Source organism: Aotus nancymaae, unplaced genomic scaffold, assembly GCF_030222135.1.
Source record: "Aotus nancymaae isolate 86718 unplaced genomic scaffold, 86718_ANA_hifiasm-v0.15.2.pri h1tg000016l, whole genome shotgun sequence".
NCBI classification, from domain to species: domain Eukaryota; kingdom Metazoa; phylum Chordata; class Mammalia; order Primates; family Aotidae; genus Aotus; species Aotus nancymaae.
The window spans coordinates 53,085,911-53,099,686 of NW_026988428.1; the positions used below are offsets into that span (position 1 = coordinate 53,085,911).

Consider the following 13,776-nt stretch of genomic DNA (forward strand, 5'->3'; position numbering starts at 1 on the left):
CACCAGGAAAAAAAAACAAGACCTGCTGAGGTATTTGCTGAAGGCAAAGGGAATACAGAATGTGTAGTAGCAGAAGGTAGTCATCAACCATGTGACCAGTTGCAGATACAAGGACTGTAATTGTCATGAGTATTTCCTCCTTCTTTTGCTAAAAACATCTTTGTGTATGTAAACACTTGTACCAAGAAAATATCTTCATTTTATTTCCTTTTTCGTTTATCATGTGGCATAAGATTTATGGACTTCATATCAGCATTTAAGTATGATTAACTTTACATAGTAGCATTTGCGTTGGGGATTGATGTGTTTTCAGTTGCACGAAGGATAGTTATAGTATTTTAGGAGTAATTATGACCTTGTTGCTCTCTTTATTTGAAGATAATATATGATCTCAGGAGATGTGAATTGGTTCAAGTTGACAAGGGATGGACTTGCAATGATTAATACTGAGTGTCAACTTGATTGGATTGAAGGACATGAAGTATTGATCCTGGCTGTGCCTACGAGGGTGTTGCAAAAAGAGATTAACATTTTAGTCAGTGGGCTGGGAAACACAGATCCATCCTTAACCTAGGTGGGCACCATCTAATCAGTTGCCAGTGCAGCCAGGATATAAAGCAGGCAGAAACAAACATGTGAAAAGGCTAGACTGACTTAGCCTCCCAGCCTACATCCTTCTCCCGTGCTGGATGCTTCCTGCCCTCGAACATTCAACTCCAAGTTCTTTAGCTTTGGGACTTGGACTGGCTTCCTTGCACCTCAGCTTGCAGATGGCCTATTGTGGGACTTTCTGATTTTGTGAGTTAAAACTACTTAAAAACTCCCTTTTATATCTATATCTATATCTGTATCTATATCTGTATCTATCTATATCTAGCTATCTGGCTATCTTCCATTAGTTCTGTCTCTCTAGAGAACCCTGACAAATACAGCTTGGGACCTGAGCAGACATTTTCCAAAAGAAGACATACGAGTAGCCAATAAACATGACAAAATTGCTCAACATCACTAATCATCAGAGAATGCAAATTAAAACCACCATGTGATACTTCCTCATACCAGTCAGAATGGCTATTATTATAAAGTTCAAAAACAACAGATGTTGGTGGGGATGTGGAGACAAGAAAACACTTATATACTGTTGGTAAGAATGTAAATTAGTATTATGGAAGACAGTGTGAAGATTTCTCGAAGAACTAGAAACAGAACCACCATTTGATCCCACAATCCCACTACTGGGTATGTACCCAAAGTGAAAGGTATCTGCACTAGTATGTTCAAAGTAGCACTGTTCCCAATATCAAAGATAGGGAATCAACCTAAATGTCCATCAGTGGAGGACTGGATAAAGAAATGTTATATATACACACACACATACATATATGTGTGTATATGTATGTGTATGTGAGATATTTATTTATTTATTTATATTACTTAGCCATATAAAAGAATGAAGTCATGTCTTTTGTAGCAACATGGATAGAACTGGAGGACATCATCCCCAGTGAAATAACTCAGAAACAGAAAGTCAAACATGGCATGTTCTCACTTATAAGTAGGAGCTAAACAATGGGTGTGCATATACAGAATGAAGTAATAGACAATTGAGACTTTAAAAAGGTGAGAGGATAGGAGTAGGGTGGGGACTGAAAAACTACTTATTGGATACAATGTTCACTTTTCAGGTGATGGTCCACTAAAAGCTCAGACTTCATCCCTATGCAACATATGTATGTAAGAAACCTGCATTTGTACTCTGATACAGCTTGGCCGTTTCCCCACTCAAATATCATATTGAATTGTAGTTCCCATAATCCCCAAGTGTCATAGGAGGGAGCTAGAGGGAGGTAATGGAATCATGGAGATGGTTATCCTCATGCTGTTCTTGTGATAGTGAGTGAGTTCTCACAAGATCTGATGGTTTTGTAAGAGGCCTTTCCCTCTTTTGCTCGGCATTTCTACTTGCTGCTTCTATGTGAAAAAGGACATTTTTGTTTCCCCTTCTGCCATGATTGTAAGTTTCCTGAGGCCTCCCCAGCCCTGCGGAACTGTGAACCAATTAAATCTTTTTCCTTTATAAATTACCCAGTCTCAGGTATGTCTTTATTAGCAGCATGAAAATGAATTAGTACATACCTTCCAAATATATATAAATTTTAAAAATATAAAATAAATTAGATCTGATTGGAAAGGCAAAAATTTAGCAAGTAAAATGTGTCACTCAGTGGGGTAATTACAAAGGGTGAAGAAACTGGGCAAATGGATGTCATGAAGATGAATTTTTAGGCAGAGGTATTGGTTAGAGCCAAGACCCTAAACTGGAAGCAGAGTGTGCAAGGCAAGAGTTATAGTATTGAAAAGGATAACCAGGTAGGAGGATATAGGAAGGAGTGAGGGGAGGAGGACCTCCAGTAAACTAAGGCAGGTTATTTCTCATGACAGTGCTAAACAATAATGACTGGAGAATACACAATCTGTCAATTACTTCAGCAATACTTTGTCCATGACCTACAGCAAGGGGATGACTCAAGAAATCCTCTGTGAAATCCTGGAATTAATACGATCCTGGCATCAATCTTCAACTCAATTGCAAAGAGCAATTTTGTTACTTATATACTGAGAAGAAAGCTTCTTCTTATTTTTCACTGCTATCTTTCAAAATATATTCCAATTCATCAGAATACAGGCTTTGATAGCTACCATATTCTCAAATGCATTATTCCAGTAACTTATACTTTACATAGTAAATCTTATCAATAGTCACAATCAATGGCCACAAGTTAGAATTGCATCTGAAGACATTACTTTAAGCCTGAGCCATGCAAAATATACTTTGTAAAATTGTCTTTGGAAAGGTGAGACACAAGAGGCAAATGTTGAGACTATTATATGGTACCAATAGGATTTATTAATTTATAAAAGAGAAGAGCTAATATAACTCCAAAATGCAAGCAATTTTCATATGAGCCTATACAAACTAATTGTCCTTAAGAATTTTATCTTTAAGGAAAAGATTTTTACTGCATCAGAAAAAGTTTAAACTGTCATTGAGCAGAGTCTGATAATAAGGACACTATCGAATCACAGGTCAAATGCCACATGATGAGGACAGAATGGAACACTTGAGGAGGATATATAAAACTTGGAAGCAGAAGCTTCTAGACTGGACAAGAACAGACATGATTCACTTAACCATCCAACAATGACTCTAAGTCAACATAAATTGATGTCATCTACTACACCTAAGTATTTCATCAAATTCTGGACAATTTTCGGAACCATCAAAATTATTTGTTGAGGAAAAATTAATTTAGCCAATTTGTAAGGGCAACTAAAATGAAGAACTTTTCTTTAAAGTGTGGGAGTTACATCTTAGCAACATATTTAAATATATCTAAGCTTTCTTCAAAACCACTGTCCACAAAAATGCAAAATTTCCAAAGAATTTCTCCTCCTCTGTAGGCTTATTTTCATCTTCATCTTTTCCAGGAGAATATACCATAGGTTTCTGAAGGTAAACATTTATTAAATGCTTTATTTACATTTTTTATTTTTGAAAACTCTTTTTATTTGCAACTAAGCATCTTGCTCAGAGATCTTAAAACATCCTTGTTTGTTAGATTATGTATTTCAAATTCAAATACACTTTGGTGGATACAAACATTTTTATTTGCTGAATAACTTAAGGGGGAAAGAAAAATTCTTTATTTGAAGAAACAAATGATTTGATTTGGGAAATGAAATAAAGAGATAAATATAGATAATTAATTTGCTACTTCTTTTACTCAGCTAAGGCCTTCAGATAGTCCCCCATATAGCCTCAGAGTATTTAAAATATGATTATACCCTTTCGGTCTATTAGAAATAAAAACATAAAGCTTTAAAAACTTCAAGGGGAGGGGCTTCAAGATGACTTAACTAAAGGCATCTGATACTTGCCTCCTCCACAAAGAACCAAAATAGTAAGCAAAAAATCTCACATAAGAGAGAATTCTGGAATTCAACAGAGAAGTGACAGAAAGCATCTAAGGCAATAAAGGTGAGGGAAGCAAGGAAGCCTACCTAGTAGGGTTCCTTTCTGAGCCCAGAGAGGCTCCCCAATGCATGGAAAGGTAAGTGAGTGACTCCCAGTGGTCCACATCTCCATTATGGACTTTAGGAATCCTAGCCACAGGAGAGTCCCTTGACCATATGCGCCTTGAAACTAACATAAGAAACTGCCTAGCAATCACACAAAGGCATTGCTCCAAAGAAGGAGCTCTTACTGGGTCCCACCCCTGGCATCCCCATTCCTAAGCAGCAAGGTGCCATTTTGAGAGCCAAGCCCCCAACAGATGACATCTTTCCTCAGACCCCAATATCATCTACATCTCCACATCCCTGAAGCCTTGCTAAAATCCTTAACAAAATACTAGATAACCAAATTCAACAACATAACAAAGAGATAATCCACTATGATCAAGTGGGTTCCATACCAGGGATGCTTTGAAATACACAAGTCAATAACTGTGATACATCACATAAACAGAATTAAAAACAAAAATTACTAGTAAACTAGTAATACCCCTATGGAAAACTGTGGAGATTCCTTAAAGAAATAAAAGTGGAACTACCATTTGATCCAGCAATCCCACACTGGGTATCTAACCAGAGGAAAAGAAGTCATTATAGGAAAAGATACTTGCCCATGCATGTGATGGCAGCACTATTCACAATAGCAAAATAGTGGAACCAACCCAAATGCCCGTCAGTCAATGAATGGATAAAGAAACTGTGGTATATGTATATATGACGTACTACTACTCAACCATAAAAAAGAATGGATTAACTGCATTCACAGTGACTTGGATGAGATTGGAGACTATTATTCTAAATGAAGTAACTCAGGAATGGAAAAGTAAAAATTGTATGTTCTTACGTGTGAGCTAAGCTATAAGGACGCAAAGGCATAAGAATGATACACTGAACTCTGGGGACTGGAGGGAAGCGTGGGAGGAGGGTAAGGGGTAAAAGACTACAAATAGGGTGCAGTATACTGCTCAGGTGATAGGTGCACCAAAATCTCACAAATCACCACTGAAGAACTTACTCATAACCAAATACCACCTGTACCCCAATAACTTATGGAAAAATAAAATAATAATATATACATAATTTTAAAAATTAAAAATAAAGATGTTTTATATGAGCCTCAAAAAAAATGTAATCCCCACTGTTGGAGATGAGGCTTGTAGGAGGTGATTCGATCATGGGAGAGGATCCCTCATGAATGACCTAGCATCCTCTCCTTGGTTTCTTGCTCATTTAGTTCACATATCTGTTTAGAAGTGTCTGGTGCTAGTTTTGATGGCTCACACTTTTAATCCCAGCATGTTGGGAGGCCAAGGTGGGCAGATTACTAGAGACCAGGAGTTTGAAACCAGCCTGGCCAACATGGTGAAACCCCATCTCTACTAAAAATGTAAAAATTAGCCAGTTGTGATGGCACATGCCTATAGTCCCAGCTACTCGGGAGGCAGAGGCATGACAATCACTTGGACCTGGGAGACGGAGGTTGCAATTAGTCAAGATTGTGCCACTGCACTCCATTGTGGGCAACAGAGTGAGACTCTGTCTCAAGAAAATAAATAAATTGATCAATTAATTAAGTAAGTAAGTAAGTCTGGGACCTTCCCCTTCTCTCTCTTGCTCTTTCTCTTGTCATGTGATATACCTGCTTCTGCTTTGCCTTCTGATGTGAATAAAAGCTTCCTAAGGCCTCACCAGAAGCCAAGCAGATGTAGGTGCCATGTAAACACCCTTTACTTTATTAATTACTCAGCCTCAGATACTTCTTTATAGTGATGCAAAAATGGCCTAATACAATCCCTCTTTCTTGCCATATAAAACATTAATTCAAGATGGATTAAAGACTTAAATGTAAGACCCAAAACTATAAAACTAATAGAAGAAAACACAAAGGAGACACTTCAAGACATTGGTTTGGGCAAAGATTTTATGGCTAAGACCTCAAAAGCACAGGCAACCAAAGCAAAAATAGACAAATGGGACTATATTAAACTAAAATGCATCTGCACAGTAAAACAAACGATCAACAGAGTGAAGAGACAACCTGTTGAATGCAAGAAAATATTTGCACACTATTCATTTGACAAGGAACTAATATCCAGAATATATAAGAAACTCAACAATTCAACAGTGGAAATCAAATAATCTCATTAAAAAATGAGCAAAAGATATGAATAGTCATTGTTCAAAAGAATACATAGAAATGCCAAATGGGTATGGGGAAAATGCTCAGTTACTAATCACCAGGGAAATGCAAGTCAAAACTACAATGAGATATCATCTTACGCCAGTTAGAATCGTCCTGATTAAAATAAATGAATGACTCATGCTGGCAAGAATGTGAAGGAAAAGGAACTCTTAGGCACTATTGGCAAGAATGCAAATTAGTACAGCTGCTATGAAAAACAGTATGGAGATTTACCAAAAAACTAAAAATTCAACTATCATAAGATCCAGCAATTCCATTACTGGGCATTTATCCAAAGAAAAAGAATTCAGAATAATAAACACATACCCCAACTACACTGTTTATTGCAGCATGATTCACATTAGCAAAGATATGGAATCATTGTAAGTGTCCATCAATAGATGAATGAAGAAAATGTGATATATGCACAATGGAATGGTATTCAGCCATAAAAATATGAAATCATGTCATTTGCAGTAACATGGATAAAACTGGAGGTCTTCATGTTAAGCAAAATAAGCCAGGGATAGAAAGACAAATTTTACATGTTCTCATTGATATGTGGAAGCTGAAAATGTTGATGTCACGCAGGTAGAGAACAGAATGATAGATACCAGAGGAAGAGAAGGGTGTGTAGGTTGTGGGAAGAAGGGAGAAGAAGAGAAGTTGATTAATGGAAACAAACACACTGTTAGATAGAAGGAATAAATTCTGATGTTTGATAGCAAAATAGGGTGATTATAGTTAACAACATACTGTATATTTCAAAATAGTGGAAGAGAGGACTTGAAATGCTCCGAACACATAGAAATAATAAATACTTGAGGTGAGGAATACCCCAAATACCTGGCTTGATCATTCCACATTATATGCATGTAACAAAATGCCACATGTACCTCATAAATATATTAATAAGAGAAAGTCCATATCATATTGGTTGAGGCCTGATTGTAAATAAATCTTTGTCCCTCCAGACTTTTCCCTGTATAGTCTTGCTATAACAGTCTTTACTACTATTTCTTATATTCCAACACCATTTTAGCCTTTTTCTGCCCTCCCCATATTTTTACCTCAGTTTTTACTGTTTATACAGCACATTTTGCCCCAAGTTCTTTCTTAGCAAGCTAGAATATAAGCGAATGCAATAGCACAGAGACAAGGTCCTTCCTATTTTCAAATTCAGGGTATAAACCAAGGAGATTTACCAACACATATTTTTTTTAATCTGCAAATAAATAGTTTTATTCTACATTTTGAAAAAAAATCACTCAATATCATTAATGAATTGTCATTTTACCACAGCGTAGGTTGTTGAATTTGAACTTAACCTTCACTTTCAAACAAGTACTTTGTATTTTATTGATCTCTATTTTTCTGGAACAACATGGGGGCTATGTTTAGTGTGAGGACAAAGTATCACACCTTTCATCTCAAAGAAAAGATAAGCTACCATGGTACATATAACAATAAGGTGGTTAAAACCCTAAGTCATCATCTGGCAACACTGCAAATTTACTAAAATCACAATTTCAAAGAAGTATAGAATGGATATCAGCCAAAATAAGTCTCTCTCTCTCTCTCTTTCTCACTCTGTCTCTTCCCCCATATCTCTCCATTTCTGTCTCCCCCTCTCTCTCTCTCTCTCTCTCTCTCTCTATGTATATATATACACACACACACACATATACATATTATACACATATAGAGAAACGTCACTATTTTGTAAATGCTTAAAAATTACAGACTTTGGAAGTCATACGGCTATTTCAGTGTGTGTGGCTACCAATCTGACCCTCCTGTTTCAAAACACAGTTGCAGAAGCAGAGGGAGTCATTATACAGTTAGAACATCATTTTATAAGGCAGCAGGTCTGGTAGGAAGGAGATTAGGTGCTACTTGTGACAATGGTCAGCAAATATTTGTGTTCCCAGTACTTTCCTAGGTCCTCAGTTAAAATCAAAGCAGCTTCAATCTTGGCAGTGGGAGGTGATACTCACACTTTGAGCAAGACCCCCTGCACTGCCACCGATTATACCTACAATGGCAGCTCCAAATGTTTTATATGAAATGAGCATAGACATGGCATGCTAAAAGAGAAAGGAGCAAGCTAGTGCTTACCTTGAAGCTGTGCAACCAAGCATAATTTTTACATAGATTGTGTGTTTCATGTGGTGTGATAACAACTTGAGATGACATTTACATGGCCATTGGCATAGCCACACCAGGCAAAGAAATCCTAATTACCACGTATCCCGTGATTGGAGTAACATTGACATATATGTATTTTTTTCTATTCTTTTCACTTTTGTGTTTGAAAATGAGTTATGGACTCAAAACAAAAAATGAGCTAACTTCCTCATTCTATGAATAAATTTTATAAAGAAAGAATGATAAGCTAATACCTACAGAGTGTTTTTTAAATGCTAGGCACAGTCCAGGTGATTTACAATTGGTATTTCTTTTAATTTTCACAACATCTTTACAAGTAGATGCTGCTATCTTTATTTTATAGATGGAGAAACTGAGGCACAGAGAGGCTATGCAATAAATTTTACCATTACCTAGGTAATGGTGGAGTTGGAATTCTAAATCAGGCAGTCTGACTTTAGAGCCCACAGACAGCAAGATAGAAAGTAAAGGAAGGGAGGAACAGATTGATGGGTCTTTTTGCTTCTGTTTGTTTGTTTGAAACAGGGTCTCACTCAGTCGCCCAGGCTGGCTTGCAATGGTGCAATCTTGGCTCACTTCAGCCTCACTAGAACATCTGGACTCAAGCGATCCTCCCACTTTGGCCTCTCAGGTAGCTAAGACTACAGGCGTGAGCCTTCATGGCCGGCTACAGAATTTTTTTTAATTTCTGTAGAAACAGGATTTCTCTATGTTCCCTATGCTGGTATCCAACTCCTGGGCTCACCTGGGCTCAAGCAATTCTCCCGCCTTGACCTTGGAAAGTGTTGAGATTACAGTTGTGAACCACCGTGCCTGGCCTCCAGGGATCTTTAAAAGTGGTGGCAGGTGGGAGAAAAGAGGAAGAACAAAAACTGTATCACAAAAGGAAAACATCATTAGGTCTTGGGAAGGATGGAATCCTTTTCATTCTGCTCTAGGGAAAAGCCATTTGGAAAACTTCTGTGTTAACAAAGAAGAGCCCAGTGCCTGAGTAGTGAACTTCAGAGCTCTTGTTCTTTATGACAATCACAGGGGCCTTCAGGAAGCTGATAAAAGTGTGGTCTTCTCTCAGAACTTTTTCATTTGTTAATATTAACCTTGAAATTTATTGCTTTTATTTGTTAATCCATTTTATTATTTGATAAGGATTCATCAAGTGTCTACTAGGTATCAGGCACTGAGAGATAAGGGACATAGAGTTAAGAATACAGAACTGATTCCCAATCTTTAAGAATTGACAAATTTGTAGAAGGTAGACATTGAACATATAATACAGTCAAGTGTGATGAGTGTGAGACTAAGAGAACAAGGTGTTCTAAGACTCCACAGTGTACAGTGGAGTGGGATGTGGTTTCTAATCTAGTTTAGCTAGAGGTTTGGGAAAAACCTCTCTGATGAAGAGACGTTTGAGCTGACACTTGAAGGATGAATAGCTAAAGGGGAGAAAGTGTTCTATATGAGAGAACTATATATGCCAAGACACAGAAGGGTTCTCTGTTCAAAGATCTGAGCAGGGCTCAGAAAGGGAAAGGAGAGGAGTATGAGAGAAGATGAGAGAGACCTGCAGGGGCTAGATTGTGAAGCTTATGGGGAGTTAATACCTCAAGGAGAGTTTTGTCTCCAGGCTATGAACAATGAACTCAGCCTTCAAAGCCATTACTTTTTCTTTGCTAATGTTCTTCAATAGTCTTGACACTTTTAAACTAGAGAATATAAATAAATCCACAAGGAATTGTTTTATAATTTTACGGATGTCTTTATTTTATTTTTATTTATTTATTTGTTTATTTAGCTAATCTGCAACTGTCTTGATCGAGTTATAGATGTCTTTATTTTAAAAATCATTTACATTGTGGTTCTCTACCTTGCCTTCTACCCAGCACAAATGAGGTTATACCTCACTCACAAATTGGTTTACCTTTACCAATTTAATTTTCTTTATTTTATAATTTTGACATAAGCATAGCATTGAAGAAAAGTTACTTTAATTCTTATGAATATAAGCATAGTATTTTGCCTTTTGAGAAGCTTCTATTAAAACTTTTATGCCAGGCTAATTGTGAGTTAGAGGCATTATTAAGTATTTCATATAATCACTAAGAGAATGTAGAGTTAAAGTTTCCATCTGGTTCTAATTACATATTCATCTTCCTAAAATGTTTAATTATACTACTTTGCTGAGACAAATTTTAAAACAAAAAATATAAATATTAACTTTTTATTTCTCTTTTGTCACAATATGGATTTGAAATTTTAATTTAAATGCAAATTCCATGGCAACAGCTAATATTTTCAATTTTCTCCCTCTTCAGCGCATACACAAGTCTGTATTCATAGCCTGTTGTAATAGACAAGGTTAAATGTAGCCTAATTTACATTCTATTTAAATGCTTTCCTCATTCACTGGGAATTGGTTATCACTAGAGAATCATCTGTGAAAGGTTACTCCACATTCTGCAGTCACCTAGCAAATACCCACCTTCAAGGAGCAGTACAAACCTTTATTGGTCACTTCCCAAGCAACTTCAAAGAGCAGTAACTCCTCCACAGGAAGTTCCTCAACTTGCCACCGGGGAAGCCCACTCAGGGATGTCACAGACAGAGATCGGCCTCGAAGCATTCTTCCTGCAGTCCGCTGAGACTCCTTTGAATCCCTGTTTGAATTAGTTGTAATTCCAGGAAAGGTGCACTTAGAGACACGAAAGTTAGAGCTGGTAATTACCAGGTTGTTGTAGCTTCTCTTGGGAATAAACTAGTAGCATGAAATCTTATGTGCTTCCCAGAGAATTCCTGGTGGAAGGAGGAATTCTTCCTCCTCTTTCCCGTCTTTCTGGGTAGGTATTTTGAGGACAGTATCTACCCTATCAGTATCTACCCAAACAATCCAGAGCTGTTAACAGAAAAATTCTCTGATTCAGGGCATAGGCAAGCACCTCGTGGGATAGGCAGGGCATGACCCAAGTCCAGCCTTTTAGCCCTTGTCCTTTTGACCAGACTCTTAGATTTATACGGTTACCAATGCTTATTTCATCATTTCCAAAGTGATCCAATATTGGCAACTCCCCTCATACAGTTTGCGGGCCTCCAATTATTAAAATTGATAAAGAATAATTGAAAATTGATAAAGAATAACTGATAAAGAATAATCCAGTCTTATTATAATTATGTAGACTGATTGGGACACATTTTTATGCTTTAAATCCCTTTGGATTTCCTAGGTATTCTTCTTTTTTTTTGATTCCTGTATCTAGAGCTTTTAAAAAAATAGTCCTAGTTATTTTATTCTACACTTACAAATTGAATTTTGGTGATAGCCATAATCTTGATCCCCCTTTTCTTAATTACTTTTCTTAAAATTTTCCCTGTGAAAAACCAGAAATTTCAGTGTGTCTTTGGGTGTAACATGAAAAGAATGTAATTTTGACTGGTCAATAATCATCAATCCATAATTATAATGAGGTAGTACAAATTAATCTGTCATGTTTGTGCATTTCCTTCAAATATTAAAATTGATAAAGAATAATTCAGTGGATGTAAATGTTCAAACATGGGAAGAAAATTGCAAAAGAAATTAGGTTCTAAAATATCATCAGGATCAGACTGAGGACAAATGGCATATATTTGCTTTTCCCTGTGTTTCTATGTATGTAAATATGTATGTTTCAATTTATTTACACACCCATACACACATATCTGATATTGTACCTATGGAGAGTTGGTGATTCACAAACAAGCTTAATTTTGAGTCATCTTTATAGATTTAGCTAAATTCAGTATTTTTACATTATTATTCTCTAGAGTAGTGGAATCGAAGCTCATACAAAATATCCTTCACATTAGAATTACAATCAGAATTGTCAGTAATTTGTTACTTGTTAATACTATTTTTGTACCTTTTATTAGGTTTTAAATTATTTTCTATACACTTGGTTTTATTGACTTATGCCTATCTTAGTGACTCAAGAGGGGCAGAACTACATTTTATTATATTACATTAATAAATCTATGTAAGTCAAATAGATTAAATATGTCAGCCAGATGGGGTAGTACACACCTGTTGTCCCCAGCTACTCAGGAGGCTGAGGGGGAAGAATCATTTGAGCCCAGGAGTTTAAGGCCAACCTGAACAATCTAGTGAGACCACATCTCTTAAAACAAATTAATTAAAACTAAAATAAATAAATGTCTTCCATGATATTGTGACACATTTGATTCTTATCTTTGTCCAGAAAAGTACCTTTAAGTACATAGCTTATTATCCATTTGTTTGCATTGTGAGAGTCTATGACCAATTAAAAAACTCAAGTAGGAAAATAGAAGCTGATTGATCATATGAGCTCAAGTGATCAAATGATTGTCTTCTTTATAAAATGGTTTGCTTATGTTGACATACCTCTGAGAGTCCTGCAAGTACACATTCCAGTAAAACCAAACCTAAGACACGTTGACAGGAGTGAGAATGGGATGACAGTGTGGTGATAGAGCTTCACTTTTGCAGTGTTCTCTTCCAGCAGCCTTGAGATTGGTTCATCTGGTGTCACACAGGCCGCAGGAGCACTGATTCATATTCTCCAGCGTATACCATAAGGCTGATTTATTTATTTATATCTGTTCCAGGTATCAACTGATCAGTTGTGAGTTAGGCATTTGTGGCACCACTTACATGCTGTGTAAACTTGAGCCAATTTCTTACCTAAGTTTTGGTTTTCTTGAAAAAATGGGGATGAGGATGAGATAATCTGAATAAGTCACTTCACATAGTGCCTGGTACTAAGCCAACCACTTTAGTAATCTCAGCCTTTTTTATAACACATATGATCGTCTAGTAAAAGCTTTCTCCAATGGCAGAGGTTACCATTGAAGAGGAAAGGGTTAAAAAGGAGACTTTAGTTTTCTTTCTTTTTTTTAATGTTGTACCACCTGTATATGTTACCTGATCAAATGCTCAATTACAGAAAAAAAGTTTTTCAGAAAAATGACCTTAAGATCCATGAATATATTTTATAACATCCTAAATGAAAATAAGTAGGATGTAAAATAAAATAAGTAGTATGACTGATACAATTTTGTAAAAATGTACTATATACCTCTGTTCATGACATATATGTAATAGAAGGCTGAAATAGACATAAACAAAAGACGGGGAGGCTGCATGTAAAAACTCTTACAACGGTTGTCTTTAATTGGTAGTAATTATGATTGATATTTATGTGGCATTTTTGTTTATTTGTGTTCTACACATTTTCTGTAATATATGTACACATATAGCCACACCATATATAAGATGAGTAAACAGTTAGCAAAAGTTTAATCATATAAATGAATTAAATGCACATGATTGTTTCACATAT

The 13,776-nt window shown here is 36.3% G+C and overlaps 1 protein-coding gene across 3 annotated transcripts in view; it reads right to left on the bottom strand.

Moving 5' to 3' along the window:
- The window catches only part of GYS2 (glycogen synthase 2), a 60,816-nt gene extending 49,421 nt beyond the window's left edge, over positions 1-11,395 (bottom strand). For 2 of the 3 annotated variants that reach the window (XM_021673828.2, XM_021673827.2), the window contains exon 1: positions 10,925-11,395. In XM_021673828.2, the coding sequence (XP_021529503.2) occupies positions 10,925-11,045 (121 nt within the window). In that variant the 5' untranslated portion in view covers positions 11,046-11,395. The remainder of the gene's footprint in view (positions 1-10,924) is intronic. The other variant, XM_021673829.2, reaches the window with a different exon arrangement.
- Positions 11,396-13,776: the final 2,381 nt, after the last annotated feature.